Source organism: Mandrillus leucophaeus, unplaced genomic scaffold, assembly GCF_000951045.1.
Source record: "Mandrillus leucophaeus isolate KB7577 unplaced genomic scaffold, Mleu.le_1.0 Scaffold470, whole genome shotgun sequence".
Lineage (NCBI taxonomy): Eukaryota > Metazoa > Chordata > Mammalia > Primates > Cercopithecidae > Mandrillus > Mandrillus leucophaeus.
In genome coordinates, this window is record NW_012105032.1 from 2,206,087 (window position 1) to 2,225,347 (window position 19,261).

General features: G+C 32.2%; 1 protein-coding gene across 3 annotated transcripts in view; it reads left to right on the forward strand.

Moving 5' to 3' along the window:
• The window catches only part of PCDH11X (protocadherin 11 X-linked), an 812,402-nt gene that overhangs the window by 47,639 nt on the left and 745,502 nt on the right, over nucleotides 1-19,261 (forward strand). For all 3 annotated transcript variants that reach the window (XM_011995097.1, XM_011995098.1, XM_011995099.1), the window contains one exon: nucleotides 2,963-3,546. In XM_011995097.1, the coding sequence (XP_011850487.1) occupies nucleotides 2,963-3,546 (584 nt within the window). The remainder of the gene's footprint in view (nucleotides 1-2,962; nucleotides 3,547-19,261) is intronic.

The window sequence follows — 19,261 nt, forward strand, 5'->3', positions numbered from 1 at the left end:
TCATGGGGTGGGGGTGGGGGGAGGGATAGCATTAGGAGATATACCCAATGTAAATGACGAGTTAATGGGTGCAGCACACCAACGTGGCACATGTGTTCATATGTAACAAACCTGCACGTTGTGCACATGTACCCTAGAATTTAAAGTATAATAAAAAAATAAATAAAAAATAGAGTAGAACAGATTTAGAATGGATTGGGAGAGGGTGACTTCTTGGAACTAGATTGCTCTATTAATTGTTTCTGTTGTGTAGAAATATTGCAGCATGCATGCAATGCTTTTATTTGTTTATTTTGTTTTTTCTTTCTTTTTTTTGTTTTGGAGGGTTGGTATCCAGGAATTCAAGGTTGTTTTATCTCATTTTTTAAAATTTAACTTTTATTCTGAGATCAGGGGTACATTTGCAGGTTTATATAAGTAAACTTGTGCCATGGAGGTTTGTTGTACAGATTATTTCATCACCCAGGTATTAAGCCTAGTACCCATTAGTTATTTTTCCGGATCCTCTCCCTCCTCCCATCTTCCAACCTCCAGTAGGCCCCAGTGTGTGTTGTTCCCCTGTATATGTCCATGAGTTCTCATATTTAACTCCCACTTATAAGTGAGAATATTCTGCAGTGTTTTTAAAAACAGTCTGTAGTATTCTGCCAGTTGTAATAATGTGTAATACCTAAGGGTAAGATAAGAACAGAGCTATAGTTTTAATTCCAATTGTCACTGCCCCATTTTTATTTCTGCTTATGTTTGCATGACATTTATAAAATCACATAAACATCCAAAACTTCTTAAATATGCTAGATTCACAGCATATAGAACACATATATGTGTGCATATTAGCTGGTAGTATCAATGGGGTATTTTAAATCTCACCTTCATAACAGAGTATAAAACCAAAAATTCCCAAGACTGAATTTTGAGCAAGCTTTTATATTATGTAATCCCAATGCACATCATTGTACAAATGATGCTAAAAATACTATACCACAGGCAACAGTGTTTTTGTGTTCTTTACTAGGATAAAGAATGTCTTCAGCTCTAGCATTACTCACTATCATAACTAACGTATTTTATATATGATACCAAATGCTCAACACAGGAAAGTCGTTGGGTTCATAACATATATTTTCAAATTTTGTGATAAAAATTAATGAGATGTTTAAAGTCTACTCCCGACCCAAACTATCTCAATTGTTGCAACAGATGCATTTATTTGATTATTGATTATAAATAGGAAGATTTCTTTTTTTCCAATTTTGTGTCTTCCAACATTGGCATATGCATATTTTTAAAAATGCAGATATGCAGCTATGCAATGGGACAGTTATTTCATATAACATGTTGCTTGGCATAATCAGAGCACAATATCCATAACAACTTATTTATATCCTGTAGTCCTCCTGTTTTTAGAACAATTACTAAAACTTGTTGTTGTTATCAAATACCAATAAATATTGAGAAATTCCTTAATTGGATACATATATGCATTAATACATTTCTGGAATGGAATTTTAAGTAACCATCTGACCACTGAGTTTTCAAAACTGCTAAATACCTTAATAGTTGGATTAACTTTCATTTAGTTATAAAAGTATAACATCTGATAGGCTTTAGCTCAGTGTGATACAAATTTAATTCTGTTTACATATCATTTACAAATACCATCCAGAAGAAGCACATTAGAATGTTTAATTATACTAGAGATTAAAAGATATTTAATATATAAACTTGAGAATATATTAAATAAAATAGAGAATAAGAATTGAGAATTACGAAAGGAAACTGAAGAAAAAATTTGCAGATTTTAAGAAAATCAAAATTCCTCTTTGAATTTTGTCAGAAGAGTTGAAGAACTGAAATAATTTTAAAGCTTTCAGTGAGTGAAAAATGATAGGGAGAAGTAGCAAGAGAGATTGATTTTTGACTCACTTTCAACTCGGTACTGTTTTTAAATGCCTTTCTTATTTTCAAGCCCTACTCAAGCTCTTCCTTGAAGTTGTGTAATTCCTGTTAGTCTGTAGATGTGAAAACCCATTTTTATATGAACTACCTTCTGCGTTCTATAAACATAAATTCTCAGGGTTGGGATGTCTTCTAGTCTAACTCTCCCATTGAATGTTTGGACGTCATCTACCATATCTATATATCTAAAGCAAATATAGTAGATCTAATCTGGTGGTGCAGTACCTCCAAAGATATGGAATACACTCCTGAAATATCCTGAAATGTTTTTTTTTTTTTCAGAATCCTTTAATAAGCAGTTATGTCAATCTGAAAGTCGCTTACCTGTACTTTATATTAATAGCTATTCTTGTTTTTCTTATCCAAAGAAAAAACCTCTAATCCCCTTTGCACATGATAGTTGTTACAATGTTTAGGCATTTGTCACATCAACACCTCTCCTCTCCCAAACTTCTCTACTTCAAATCAAACTTTCTTAGTCCCTCCTTTATAATAATTATTTGTCTCCTTTTATCCAGATCAATTTTTTTTCACTTTGATGCCCAGAGCTGAAGAAATGGACTATTGTATAAATTATTCATTGCCAAGAGAATAATTGCATTTTAAACCCATATTATAACAAAGAATAAAGATTATATTTTGTGATTTGTAACAAATACCTGTTATTTTCCCTTAACTGATGAATTAAATATTTTAATTATTTGTATTCTCTAACTATCTTGGTATATTAAAGTATTATCTTTTATATATTTATCAATGGTGGACACTTTTATAGGTATTCTGTGTCATTTTTTATACTTTAGTTATCTTATTTCATTTATCTTTATTCTTACTGTACAAATTCATAATATTTGATTCAAAACAAATTTATCACTAACAGAGTCTCAATTATGCTAACATCTCATTTAGTGATTTTAATTTAAAACAACTGTTGTTAACATGCATGTTTAGGGTTGACTTCTTAATAATTTATTCTCCCTCTTCTCTCTCTCCTCTTGGTCAGTGCTGTGCGGGTTAACACAACGAACCATAAGAAGTCGGCCTGTTATGGACTTGTTGTCCGGGACGTACATATTCGCGGTCCTCCTAGCATGCGTGGTGTTCCACTCTGGCGCCCAGGAGAAGAACTACACCATCCGGGAAGAAATGCCAGAAAACGTCCTGATAGGCGACTTGTTGAAAGACCTTAACTTGTCGCTGGTTCCAAACAAGTCCTTGACATCTGCTATGCAGTTCAAGCTAGTGTACAAGACCGGAGATGTGCCACTGATTCGAATTGAAGAGGATACTGGTGAGATCTTCACTACTGGCGCTCGCATTGATCGTGAGAAATTATGTGTTGGTATCCCAACGGATGAGCAATGCTTTTATGAAGTGGAGGTTGCCATTTTGCCGGATGAAATATTTAGACTGCTTAAGATACGTTTTCTGATAGAAGATATAAATGATAATGCACCATTGTTCCCAACAACGGTTATCAACATATCAATTCCAGAGAACTCGGCTATAAACTCTAAATATACTCTCCCAGCGGCCATTGATCCTGACGTAGGAATAAACGGAGTTCAAAACTACGAGCTAATTAAGGTGCGTTTTAAAATCGCTTTGTTAAAGATGTCTCATTTTTTAAAGAGTAAAAATATTAATGTATTTCAAATTTTGAGTAAGCCATCACCCCAATTTTTCAAAATTTATGTAATTTAAAGCATAGTGGAGAAAATTCATCAATGCAGTTTTTTCAATTACATGAGAATTATGAATTTTCATGGTATGTATATTCATTTTCAAACAGTTGTGTTTCCATTAATCTATGAAGGGATCAGACAAGGAGGTCAGCCCTGCTACTTACAAATCAGTAGTTTGCCCAGCTTCATTCTTTTAATCTGTCCAGTCATGCTTCTGCCAAAAACTTGACATAAGCAAATCATTAAGAATGAATCCAGAAATCTGACTGTCATTTTTTCCTAGTGATTACTTTAGATACAAAAATTTTATCTTGCCATTCGATATGGTGCCAAATAAATCTACTTGACAAGTGACTAGAACAATTTAATTTATTACTAGCATTTCTGAACATATATAGATAAATATTTTTCATGAGAATTTCAAGGCAAAGCAAGGTCTTTAGCATATCCTGAATCATCAAATTGAGATTAAATTTTAGTCAATGTTCTGTTAATGTTAAATATTTTCATTATTTTAACTATTATTTGAAAACAGAGTGTTCATTTGTTGTAAAGGGTAAGTAAGCCTTTTAACAAAAAAGATTCAATCAGTTGATTTGAATAACCTATCCTGGCTTGATTTAGGTCTTAGGATGGAGAAGGTAGAGAGAAGAATAGATTGAATATTTGGTATTCTTCAAAATATGTGCAGAGGGGCCACATTTATCAAGTTAATGATCAATTCTTTTTACTTACTTATATGGTATAAAAGGTAATAGATAACTCAGATTGGGGTATGTGAAATAGTACAATGCACTTGAATGATCTTGGAAAATATATGTTAATGAAATAACAAATGTACATGTTTCACATAGATATGTTCAGGGGATTTTCACACTTTTATAAATATTCTGCCAAACTATGGTCTACATAATAACTAGTGTTAAAAATATGCCCCAAAACATATAAATAAGACATTCTGATATATATCATCTGAAGGTTTTGACCTAGAGGATATATAATGTGGGAACATTGCTCAACTGATGCTGATCTATTGTAAAGATATATTTGTTAGTAAATTCATTCAGAAATGGGAGGCTACAGACCTCTTGACCAAATTTCAGTGAAATGCAAATATGTTTGAGTATATGAAGTGAAAAGCAGAAAGAGAAGGATTTGGAAAGAAGGGAACCCTTCTATGCTATTGGTGGGAATGTAAATTAGTACAACCACTATGGAGAACAGTTTGGAGGTTCCTGAAAAAAACTAAAAATCAGATGATTTTTAAATGAGCACTTTGGGGTGAAGTTCCCGCAATGACATCTCCTAATCTGATGAAATGGAAAAATATTCAGGAGTCAGACAGATATGGATCACAGTTTTGTGCTTACCTCTTACCAGACATGCTACTTTCAGCTTAATCTTTTTGACCTTTAATTTCTTCAGTCATAATATGGGGATGATAATTATCACAGGGGCAGAATTGGGAAAAATAAGCACTTAGTATGGAGTAGATATACCTGCATAGAAGATTTTTGAAGCTGCTTTAAAACACTCAACTACTTATAGAAATGTGAGGTTTATCACTTGAAATAATAAATTGAGTAGCGGAGTGGATAGTCTCTCTAAAGCAACATTCCACAACAGAATTTTCTGCAAGGGCGGTAGTTTTATAATCTGTGATACAACACAGTAGCCACTAGTCACACATGGCTATAGTCCTTGAAAGTACTTAGTAGCTATTGCTACTGAGGAACTAAATGCTTAATTAATTCCATTTTAATTTTAATAGCCACATGTGGTTAGTGGTTATCATATTGCACAGCACAGCCTAAACAAATAAAAAGTTTATTTGGACAATAAAAATTAATAGGTAAAATCAAAATGAGACCTTACCAAGTTTAAATTGGATATTAGCAATAGGGTCTCTTCAACTGACCATATTGACAAATGTGTTGTTTTAAAATGTAGTGGTTTATTCAAGGAATAATTTTGTCATGTCTCCCTTAGGGAAGCTTAACGAACTTCCAAGAAATTTCTGATTTGACTTGAAAGCTGCTTAACTAATTCAGATAAAACAAATAAGCCTGCTGACATAATTTTAGCTTTGTTAAAATGTGCTTTCATTTGATATTCTTTGAAAGATTGTCAGCAAATGACAAAAAGTCTCACTACAGGTTCTTAGATGAGTCTTAGAAATGCTCTAAAATCTCTTTCTGTTTTAGAACGTGTGATAAGCCTAAAGTAACTATATGATGTGCCTAAAGTACTGGGGAATTTGTATGGCCCCGTGGACAAATACTGTTTTGACTGCTTGTTAAAACTAATGAGAGTGGAACACAAAGCATAGCTCCAGGCATACAGAGGGCCATGACATGGGTGACTTTTACTGAGTGCACTTTGACTTGCAAAAAGGCCCTGTCTTGAAAGTGGCATATATGCTATGGGAAAGGAGAGTTAAAGAAAAAGAGAGAAAAGAAGCATGTTTTGATTTATCCATAAACTTTCGTAAATTTTACAATGTGAAATAAGTAGGCCAACCATAATAATTTCTTTTAAAAGACCCTTTGTCCTGCGGAATAGGATGAGAATTTAATTAATATTAATTTGCTCTACTTTTGTTGAATAGACAAGAATAGCAAAATCACAGTTTATCCTAACTAGGCTAATATAAAATGTATTTGAATAGTTCAAATAGCAAAGGGAGAGAAGGGAGAAATATAGAGAAAAATTCTAGGAAAAAAGGTCAATTTAAATATTTAAATAGATCAATTTATACAGGAAGGAGTCCTACTATTGACTATTTGATATTAATTAACTGAAATTAAAGACATTGGCAGAAAATATTTATTAAATGTTTAAAATGTATGTAATATGAAATTTCATAAGATTTAGAATATTTATTTCTAAAACTAATATATACATATATAAATTTAGCTTACCTTTTTATGAGTTTCAGTATACCTTGGCACAAACAGGGAAAGTATTATTTCACATTTTAAATATTTGGAAAATGAGTTTCAGGGTGATATGTATTATGCTTATCATCATGTGACTGGTAAATGATAGAGGTAGGAACCAGAATGCAGTTCCTGACTCCTAATCAACAGACAGATTGTAGATGGATAGATGACCTTCAGAGCAGGATCACTGCAGATTCATGATACAAAAGGAGAAGAATGAAAGAAAAAGGGCTGGGTGCAGTGGCTCATACCTGTAATCCCAGCACTTTGGGAGGCTGAGGCGGATGGAGGTCAGGAGTTTGAGACCAGCCCGGCCAATATAGTGAAACCCTGTCTCTACTAAAAAAATACAAAACAAAACAAAACAAAACAAAAAATTAGCTGAACGTGGTGGCGGGAGGCTGAGGGAGGAGAATCGCTTGAATTCAGGAGGCAGAGGTTGCAGTGAGCCGAGATTGCCCCATTGCAATCCAGCGTGGGCAACAGTGAGAGAATCTGTCTCAAAAAATAAATAAAATTTAAAAAGGAAAAAGTGGAGGAATGAAGTAATTACCAAGTAATTCTGCTTGTTTAAAAAATAAGTAAAAATAAAACTTACATATGTGACTTTGATGAGATTTTCAACTTTTTAATGGATCATGTTACTCTCTAAAGAAAAAAAACTCATGTATAAGAGTTCTTGATGTTATTAATAGTTGCCACTTAAAAAAGAATCCAGATTTGAAACCTTCTCTTTTCTCTCTTTCAAGTAAAGTCATACTGCAATGCTAATTCCCTATATACATATAGCTATTTACATACTCACACACATCATACTACACATTGCAGTATTTGAAAGAACTGTTGGTCAGGAGTAGGAAATCACAGGATCTCTTTAACTTTCACTTTTTAATTCAGATGGCTTGTTATTTATAAAGCTTTTAAAATATTGTAAGTATTTTTTGACAGGAAAGCCAACATTTTCACAAATAGAAACATCCCTCAAGCACCCAGTCTGACTCAGAATATGTATATAAACCACAGGGACTTCCTTCTTTTCTCATGGTAGGAATTCAGTGGAAATTAGTTTATATAATGATGTTACAGTTATTTTTATTTTCTACTTCAAATTTCCATCTTCCCTGGTGTATATCAACAGTCACATTTCTATACTAGCCCAGTGACAGTGTGCTGATTGATTTCCTTAAGGAAGGCATGACTGTTTCAAAGGATGACAGTTTGTATTGACAGAACATGATGATCAACTTTTTTCTCAGATTAGTGATCCTACTCAAAGCCTTCCCTTGTTTCTACCCATCCCATAAGGCATCCTCATCTTTTCCATGAATCTCAAAAGATCATTTAATCTGGGGTAGTCTTTTAATATAGCCAAGATGTTTGGGCCCTTGGTTCCATTTTAAGAAAACATCTTCCCCATTGATCAAGAGTTGGACTGGATTTATGAAACTAAAATTAGAGTCAGTTTTTTTTGAGATCTGGGGTTAGAAAATCTAAATTGTGAAAAATCGCATCTACCACAAGATTTAGAAATCTTGATTTAAATTGCCGAGAACAAGGCATCAAATAATACGTTGTGAAGACAAAGAGCAAGCAAACTTTGTTGTTCTGAAGAAATTAACATTTTTAACGTTATGTAACCATAACTCAAAGTGATGTGTAACATCAGAAGTGAGTAAAGATTCATGAATGTCAGTGCAGAGAGAATATACTGTAACAATGAGTGTAACAATTTTAGAAAACTTAGTTTATTTGCCTCTAAGAGACTCAGAAGAATTTGATTATAATGATTTCCTCATTTTTTCAAATATAAAATGAAGTTTCACTTAAAATTTCTCCATTTCAGCTTAAAGATTACTTGATTTTATACTCTCTGAATTCTGTAATTTGCGTATTAATATTTTTGATCTAGTGTTAAAAAGTAAAAGTGATGACAATCAAATGCTAATGACTATGAGATTTCTGAAAGCTGGGGTTATTATCAAAGTACACTTCCAGTGGGGAAAAAATGACAACATAAAACTCATTGTCTTCACAAATGAATCTTTATTAATGCTGTGAGGTCTTAAATAAATGAGAGTGTGACACTAATAGGATTAAGTAACTTTTGACTTCATTACTATTATCAGAGTCTTGGTTAGTATTCAACGTCCACTAATGCCTTTTGTTAAATACATCTGTTATTAATAATCCCACAGTATGGATGGACATTTATGGAACATAAGTTGTACGTTGTAAATAGTTCAATTCTAGAATTTATAAATTGAGGCTCTGAAGAACAAATGTGTTTCCAAATCTGAATGATTTACTTACATCATGCCTCTTAATATTACCAACTAACTATAAGAAGCACCACTAAATTTTATGTTATTAGGTACAGATTTATTGATCTGTTATTTCATTGTCTACTGTATCTAAATAAAAAATAAATTTGAACTTAATATTATTCCTGCCAAAGGAAATGACTTAAATCCTAAAATAAAAACATATTTATACAAGACAAAATTAATTGGTATAGAATTCTGTAATGAAAACATGAGGTTGTATTATACAGATCAAATTGGCTTTAATAATTTTGATCAATGCTAATAATCTAAGATAATAAATATCCCAATGTGGGTAGTTTTCTTGGCATAAATTATTCTTGCTGTCGACACTGATTTATATTGATTATATAACAACACTGCTGTGGAGACACTTACTGAACCGAAGTATGATCTTTCCATCTTAGATCACAAAAATTGATGGATTGGTAAGATTTCTGTATCAGAGGTGATGACACCTTGTATGAGAAGTGATGATAAAAGCAATAAGGTCATTCTGCAGAAAACTTTCTGAGTTTGTTTGAGTTTTATCTATAAAATAATGTATCTATCTTCATGATTTTACCAGAGTATGAGTTTGGACCAGTTTTTGATGGAATTTTTCTTTAGCAAAGACTATAAAGTACAGATGGAAACTAATTCTCACTTAAAAATCAAATACTTAAGAAATTAATATTCTCCCTTTGTATTTATCAGTCTACAGTCATCTTCACAAAACTAATCAAGAATGAATAATTAAATAATCTAGTAACATAATAGACCAAATAAATTGCTTTGACCACAAATTAAATTTTAGTAGATTGTTGTTCAAGTGTCTTTCAGTTTCCCAGTGCAGGTAGATGTTACTGGGGGAAGGAAAATATTGAGTTTAATTTAATTAAATAACACAGAACTTAATTTTCTTAAATATTTTTGAAATGTCCTTTATTCATTGGTCTTTTGCTCTCACAAATTATATCTTCACCAATCTATTCTACCAATAGGTAATAAAGTGTTTTATCCATAAAATGTTAAATATCTATTACTAGAGCACTAAGGGCATCAAAATAGAATACAGGTGGACACACACGTTTTAGCAATTAAAACTATAAAAATATCGTGAGTCATCTATTTTTTATTTCCTTTGAAATAGAAGAGGTAATTCTAGGTGAACAATCATAAGAAACCTATTGCTTATTCTTTATACATTGGGAGAATATTTAGTGATAGCATGTTTTAATTGCTGCATGCACATATCTCTATGCTTGCTGGTAAACTGAGGAAAGTAGTATAACGTCATATATAGGAAACATATTTTAAAAGACCTATTTTCCCGCCGGGCGCAGTGGCTCACACCTGTAATCCCAGCACTTTGAGAGGCCGAGGAAGGTGGATCACAAGGTCAGCAGTTCAAAACCAGCGTGGCCAAGATAGTGAAATCCCATCTCTACTGAAAATACAAAAATTAGCTGGGCGCAGTGGCAGGCGCCTGTAATCACAGCTACTTGGGAGGCTGAGGCAGGAGAATTGCTTGAAACCGGGCAGGAGAGTTTGCAGTGAGCCAAGATCGTGCCACTGCACTCCAGCCTGGGTGACAGAGTGAGACTCCATCTCAAAAAAATAATTAATTAATTAATTAATTAATTAAAAAATAAAAATAAAAAAGACCTATTTTGCAAAGTAAGTGAATTTTCTTTCATTAAACAAAACAAAGGATTTTAAAAGTTGAGTATCATAAAATGAAGTTTTGGATTATCTAACCTAATTTACATTTGTCTTTGCAATCTCATTTAATCCGGAATTTTATTTTACATAGGGTATTATCATGAATATTTCTCATCCTTTTACTTATTTTATGTATAGAAGTTCATCATTTTAAGCTTCTTCAGTACAATGAAGTGAAATTCCAAAGAATGAAAAGCTGTTCTATTAAATTTTGTCTAGATGTAACAATAACTGACTGCTAACTAATATCTTAGTCTAATTCCAGTAATCTAAATTTAACACATATTTAATGAGTGCCCAATGTACAAAGTCTTGAGGGATAAAAAATGGGTTTGGAAAACAGTCAGTGTCCCCAAGGAGATTAATAACAGGCATTATCGGGATTATATTTTTGCTCTAATGATAGTAAAGAGGAAAGCATATTTATTTTATATATACATATGTTTGTATATCTATATCTATATATTATATAGATACCTTTTTTCTTTTTATTTTTTTATTTATTTATTTTTTTTTATTTTGAGGCAGAGCCTTGCTCTGTCACTCAGGCTGGAGTGCAGTGGAACAATCTCAGCTTACTGCAACCTCCACCTCCTGGGTTAAGTTGATTCTCCTGCCTCAGCCTCCCGAGTAGCTGGGACTATAGATGTCTGCCACCATGCTTGGCTAATTTTTTTTGTTGTTGTGTTTTTAGTAGAGACAGGGTTTTACCATTTTGGCCAGGGTGGTCTCAAACTCCTGATCTCCAGTGATCCTCCCGCCTCTGCCTCCTGAAATGTTGGGGTTACAGGCATGAGCCATCGCACCTGGCCATATTTATTATATTAAAAGAATATTTTATCTTAAATTGATCATGCTGCCATTAAGAAAATTGAATTACTTAAAGGTTTATTGTCTCAGAAAAGTTAAAATTTTAAATCTATTTTTAGTAGATTTTCACCAAGCACTCTCATTAACTTATGATATTTTATTTTGTTGCTAGGTCTGCAATTACGGCAGTAATACTTTTTGCCAACATTTATCTGCACAATTATTTTGAGACTAGAAATAAAACCTTTTGATGACAATGGTAATTCTTGTGCTAGTTGTGGTAATTACCTAAGTCTTTCTATTATCTTAATTCTCAAACTTGTTATCTATGCCTCCAATTCCTCTCCTATATAATAGAGAAAATTAAAATTATCCTTATGTAGCATGCAGGGATATTATAAAAGCTAATGATATAAGTATAATCTATAAAGTTTGCTGAGTACACTGAAGAAAACCGTTCCATAAACAATAGTTATGGGTTTTACTCTGTAGATCAAGGTTAATTATAGTCTTTCACAATTTTTCTAAGAGTTGATGCTTTATACTCCTTAAAAAGCCTATTTTACGACTTAAACTTAGTTTTCCATACATATTTTATGTATGTATACAGAGAAAAATATGACAACATTAATCTATTTCTTGATCAATGCCACTGGCTCCACATTTTTTTCTGGACCTAGTTCAGTTTTTGTTTTGTTTCGTTTTGTTTTAAGTCTTCCATTTACCCTCTTCGGCTTATCTCTTGAATCGAAAGTCTCCTCTTCATTTGTCTTTGTCTCCTCCTGGCCCTCCATATGACAGTGATACTGCTAATATGAGTACTTTCTCGTATAGTGCCTCTACCGTCTGGAATTGCTTTATTTACATCTCATTCATATGTCCTTATTTTTTTTAAAAAAGATTCCTCTCTTGTCTTTTCTTTTTTCAAGCTGAGAACTTATTTTCCTATCCCTTTTCTAAGACAATCACAACTTTTTTTTTCCAGTAGATTTTGTAGAACAGGTATGTAATAACATACTTGAACGTTTTTATTTTTAATTATTCTAATAGCTTTTAAAATATCATTTTTCAAGCAGATGATTTGCTATAACAAGCTTTTCCTGGATACTAGTATGTTTTTCTGGCTTATAAGAGAGCCAAGATATCCTCTGAGGACAAGAGTTTGTTTAGAAGAATTCATTTAAAGTAGTTTGACCAGGGAAATATAGCAGAATAAATAGCCTGCATCCTAAGGACAGTGGAACAAGGAGAGCTTTGCTGTCAGTAATGAAAATAATGAAGTAGATGGTTAACAGAAGAACAAAGTGGTGTTGTAGATAATCATATACTGCCTCTACGGTCTGGATGCATGAATTCTAGAGAAACAATTTAATGGATTATAAATAAATTAAGAAGTTTAAGACTTTATAGATTACTTTTAGTCGAACAGAGTGCTTTAAGTCACTGAATGATTATATGGATGAATTTTAGATTGCATGCAGATGTCAAAAAGCAAAAGAATATGATCGTGCTTAGTTACAAACTAATGAATATTCAATTAACTCTCATTAAACTACCTTCAATAAATAAGTAAATATAAAATGAAGACTGCTTACATTGTTTGAATATACAATATAATAAGATTCTGATGCTGGTTATTTCATTTTCTTTAGTGGTTTCATACTGCTTTTGCTTGGAGGATGTAAGTATTTAACAGATTCTGTATGTTTCAGGAGGCATTTAAATTTTTTAATTTTGCTGTGAGGAAAGGTTCATAAGGAATCAGTCACAGATACCTTTATTACCCCCATCAAACACATCATTTTCCTAGATTCCAAACCCTATATAGAAATCTCCATGTTGAAAAAGTAACAATGACCATGCTATCAATGTTTAATCTTTTGGAAACCATAGTAATGGTATAGGAATGCACCTTTTTAACTAGAAGTACTCATGGGCCTGGAAAAATGAAAATGAACTCACTGGGGAATGGATATATGGCCCTAAATTGGAAAATCATTGGCTGGCTTCTCGCCTGTTTATTCATCTGTAGCTTTTAGGATTCTAAACATTTTTCTATAATCTATTTTCCCTATAGTTTGAGGTTAATTATACTCTGTTTATCTATATGTTTAAGATCAAATACCTAACTGCTAAAATGAAAGCATTTTCATATAGCTAGAGGTCTCACACAAAAAAACTAGTTTACATGTAAGGTAACCAGTTTAATAAAACTGATAATCTCTTTAGCTCTTAGAAATTGGATTTTAATTATTTATCTAATAGACAAGACTTCTTAAGCTATATTTTTCTACTCAAATATAATTATACTAGTGGAAATTTAAGTACTTTAAAATTTTTCTCCAACTGTTTTGTGGATGTTTTGTAAATTGTAATCTTATTGTAACTATGTCTGGTGTTCTACAATCTAGACTATAAAGATGTGAGGCAAAAAAATTATTTCTTTCTGAAATAATGTTTTACATTACTGTTTTACACCACAAAATAGTGACTGGTCTTATTTAGGTATTGATTAATGTAAAAAATGGCATTTTACCAAATAACCTCCTGTTATTACCAGGCAACTACGGAATTTAGTGAAGCAATTATTTTTGTTTCTTTTTTTCATCATAAGGAATAGGTTCTTAATTAGATTAGATACAGCTATAAGTAAATGTAAACTATGTTTTTATGTAACCTCAAGAGTTATTTTAAAGTGTCTCCATGTGCCTTCCTACACAGCTCATTGACAGTTGTTTAATCTGTTGCTGCTGTTAAGCTTCCTTAAATTTGTGATTATTTCAAAGAGTTAGTGATAGTTTACTAACCCATATTTGTGGTGCATTGCCACAAAGAATTATTGACACTTCTTTTTACTGACAGTGGCTTTTCTATTTTGTGTTTACAGTGTGATGTTGAGAGTTTTGTTATTTCCTCACAAATAACTGACTGCATAACTCTATGCTTTTGTACATGGTTAGCAATTGCTATTTCATGAATAATTGTATTTGCTTTTCTAGTTGCAGTTATCAGTAGTTGCTTCTTAAAAAGATAACTGTTTATTTTAATGACTGCTTAGGCAATATTTATTATTAAGTATTACTTTCTCAAATGATTTTTCACAGAGGCAGTGGACAAATGGTTTGACCTGTACAGATCAGATTCACTTTGTAGCTTAAATAATGAATTATCTTTGTGTCCCTTGTGTGTGTGTGTGTGTGTGTGTGTGCGTATTGTAGAGATAGGGTCTCGCAGTGCTGCCCAGGCTGGAGTGTAGAGGCTTTTCACTGGCATAATCATGGCATGCTACAGCCTTGAACTCATGGCCTCAATCAATTCCCCTGCCTTGGCCTCCCGAGAAGCTGAGACTACAGGTTAGCACCACCAGGCCCAATGTTTTTTGTATGTTTTTTTACCTCGATTTTATCCTCGTATGAATTTTTGTTATCTATTTGCCTTGTATAATATTAGGAATGGCTATATCATTTATCCTGCAATTTAAGACAATTTTGACATTAAATTAAACAGGGACAACCAGAATATAGAGTCACAATATTTAAAACCCCAAATTTCTACAATAGTTCCTTCTTTTCCATTTTATATCCTTCTTCTCAAGGTCTGATCTACCTTGAGCCAGAGAGCTGCCATCTTCTGCACAGCATCAATGAGATCAACTATTACTTGCACAAACTTGAACTTCACTCTGTTTTAATTTAGCAGAGCGACTCTCAGGCTGACTTGGTTGTATTGGCAAAAGACTAGCTTCTGAAGAATTGTTTAACAGCAGAAATGCTGTCATCAAACTTACATAGGGTGAATTTTTTTCTGAGCTGGCATTGTTCATCTAATGTAGTGTTTTCTAAAGCTAAATTTTACACACACACAAAAAAAACAGGCATGGAAAACAGGCATAATTGCATTTAGAATTCTGTTACTTTTGGACATAAGACTTCTATTTCCTTTGACATTATTCAAATAGATGAAGACTATGTCGTTTGCTTCTATGCACTGATCCACAAAATGTAGGAGGGATTAAATGCCTTGCCAAGTTACTAAACAAGTAAAATTTTCAGAAGCTCAATGTGTGACCGAGTTTCTCCTTTTCTACACATACTTCCCTAAATAACCATTTGTCTACAGGCCATTTGAGTATAGCCTGAAGAGAGGACGAGATACAGAACCACTTGAGCAGCTTTCCAAAATGAGGTTTTAGATTGTAGAGCCAAAGCTTTGAGTGGTTTTTGTAAGAGAGGAATCTTACAAAAGATTCCTTATGACTTTATCTCCATGGACATATTCTTCATAAATATTTACAACAGCTTATAGTGTCTTCTATTATACTGGCTTGAAGATAATTGATACCATTGATGCAGGATCAAGTGTTGTCTTTCTTTGTTCATCTACGTTGCAAAACATGGTGTCACCAATAATCTAATTGTTTTTGTTATACTTTCCTATTTTACTGGTTTGAAGATCATCGATATCATCAATTTGTGATCAAATTTGTATTTTGCTGTTTGTCTCCATTCATCAACATTACAAAATGTGCTGTCACCCATAACAGTTTAATTATTTCTGAATCATATGTTTTGGATTTCTTCATTCATTTCCCTAAATTTTTCATTCAGTGTTTTGGATATTATATATTTCATATGCAGCATGTATCATTTGATGGTGACTTAAATGCCTGTATCCTATTATAACAGAACTAATCACTTTTTTAAAGATAAGTATGAGTTTGGTCCACAAAAAAATTTCTACGTGCATTGGCTCATTGAACCTGATATGATGAAGACTTCCACTTTACAATTCAACTATACATATCAGGATTACTGATTTCTTTATATGACATTACTTATGAAAAGAAGTGATTTTATGAATTACTAAAAACATTCCAAGTGTGTTTATTTTGAAACTTGCCTTTAATTCATAGAGATAGCTTGAATATTTTAGCATAGTCCCTAATAAAAATAATTGAATTAAATTTAAGTATCTAGTCAATAGGGTTAATAGCAATTGCTATAAACCTAAATAATTATGGTGATAATAAAAATCAAGTTAAATATGAGATGTGGTATTGAGTTCAGTTAGCTTACTAATCCACATTCAATTTTAGAGTACTGATGTTGAAAATGCAAATTACTTATTATTAGATTCCTTAACTTTACTATTTATTTATTTTTTAGTTTTTTTAAACTTTTACTTTAGGTTCAGGGGTACACATGCAGGTTTGTTTTATAGGTAAACTCCTGTCTTGGAGATTTGTTGTACAGATTAATTCGTCACCTAGGTACTAACACAAGTAAGTACGTGGTATTTATTGTTTTCTGCTCCTCTCTCTGTTCTCACCCTCCACCCTAAAGTAGGCCAAATATCTGCTGTTCCCTTCTTTGTGTCCATGACTTATCTTTATATTAATTATTTTTCCTTCACTACATGGTAGTTTGCCAAATCAGAAACTTGATTTTGATAATAGAAAAATGTCTATTTCAGAAGTTAAAAATCAGTATTTACCAAATGTTTAACAGTCTACTATCATTGATAGGGTTCACTATATTTCAATGTATATATCCCAGTGTTGTGAAATTTTTGAGATATTGTGATTTTATTAGTGTTTGATAATAAAAACATAACTTCGAAGTCTATCACCTGAGCATTGCTTTAATATCCAGGATTCTTTGTACATGCTATTATGTTCCTGAAAGTAATTTAGCATAATATGTATAGCTAATTTATTTGAAAGCATAGCCAATTCTTCATTATTCAGAAGTTAATAATCAAATTTCATGAATCACATTCCTTCCCACTACATCCCACTCATTTCATTTTCCTTCAAAATACTTTAAAAATACTTCCTAGAAATTATCTACTTTAGCAAATGAATTTCAAGATTCTCAGAAAATATTTTTTAATAGTCCAGAATTATTCATAGGATTAGATAAGCTCAAATCTCCATTAGATGTTCTTTTCTGTTTATTTGCTGGACCCTACATTTATAATTCCAGTTATGCTGATTTCAGAGTAAAATTTCTATTGGGGTACAATTTAGCCTTTTTCTTCTAGGATTGCAATTTTCATTGTGTTGGCCTAGGGCTTCTCAACCTTGGCATTATTGACATTTGAAGCTAGATAATTCTTCCTTGTGGAGTGGTGTGAGAGCTGTCTTGTGCATTACAGGAAGTTTAGCAGCATCTCTGGCCTCTACCAAATAGATCTTAATGGCACTCTCTTGCCCAATTGTGACAAGCAAATATGTCTCCAGAGTTTGACAAATGTTTTCTCGGGTTGGGGTGGGAGCCCCAGGAATTTCAATAATAGAAAACCATTGCTTTAGCCCATCCTTACACATATTCATAAGAGAGGATTTTGTATTTTATAGAAAGATTGTATTAACTCCAAAAAGGAGTCAGACTTGAAAAGCTTCAAAAACCTTCAAATGATGAGCATTTTCAGATAAAATATTTCAGAAATGTTGAAACAATAAATGCTATTTGAACAACTCATACTTTAGTGGTCATAGGTGAAATAGTGTTAGCACATATATCAAGTCCTTTGATAAAAAGATATTTTATGACATAATAGTGCCTTTTAACAAATTCGTAATATGTTATAATTTATCGTAAATGTAGAAGTTACTTTCTTATCTGTGCAACTGAAGGGGAACACAGTGCTAAATGATAAAACAGAGTAGCCTGAGGTGGTTTTCTTCTAATTTCGGGTCAGATTTACATTTCACTAATTGCACAAAAGTTTTTCAATATTAATTTTGTTTTATATATATGGGAAACATATTTGTTATTAGCACTAGCAAAATCTTATGTAATGAACCCACTTCATAAATAGAATATTTATGTTAATCAAATATGAATGTTGTGCCAACCTAATTTCAAATCTTAGCATAAAAAATTGGAATGAGAAAATTGATACATTTGAGTATACTGGTATATGTATTATAAATGATTCAACCTCAGCTAGTAAAGGAAGTTTTATTATTTTCAATAGTAAAATCATTATTTTTCTAATTTGATTTCATAGTTATGTAAGAATTATTAGCAATGTTAAAATAATAAACTTTGAGAAAAACTATTTTCTGATTGTTAATGGATAAGAAAAGATAAAAAATGACATCTGGAATTAGGCAAAGGAAAAACTAATTAAAGATTCATTATATGAGTGAGACACAAAAGTTGATAGTGGTGTATGATAGAACTACTTACAAGCATTTTTTAAGCTAATATTTTTAGTTATAGATTTATTTATGAAAAATTGTTCTTAGCTCTTGAATTTTATAGTATTTTTAAATTTGTTAATGTATTTTCTTTTTTCTTTTTTCTTTTTAATTTTTGTTAGTACATAGTAGGTGTATATATTCATGGGGTACATGAAATACATGGATACAGACATGCAATTGTCATAATCACATCGTGGTAAATGGGGCATCCATTCCCTCAAGCATTTATCCTTTGTGTTACAAACAATCCAATTATATTTTTAGTTATTTTAAAATATATGATTTAATTATTATTGACTGTAGTCACCCTGTTGTGTTAGCAAACACTAGGTCTTATTCATTCTTTCTTTTTTGGTACCCATTAAGCATCCCCACCTCCCCTGCCTACCAACAACCCTTCCAGTCCTCTGGTAACCACCTTCTACTCTCTGTCTTCATGAGTTCAATTGTTGAAATTTTTAGCTCCCACAAATATGTGAGAACATGTGAAGTTTCTCTTTCTGTGCCTGGCTTATTGCAATTAACATAATGATCCATCCATCCATCCACATTGTTGCAAATTACAGGATCTCATTCTCTTTTCTGAATAGTACTCCATTTTGTATATGTACAAGATTTTCTTTACCCATT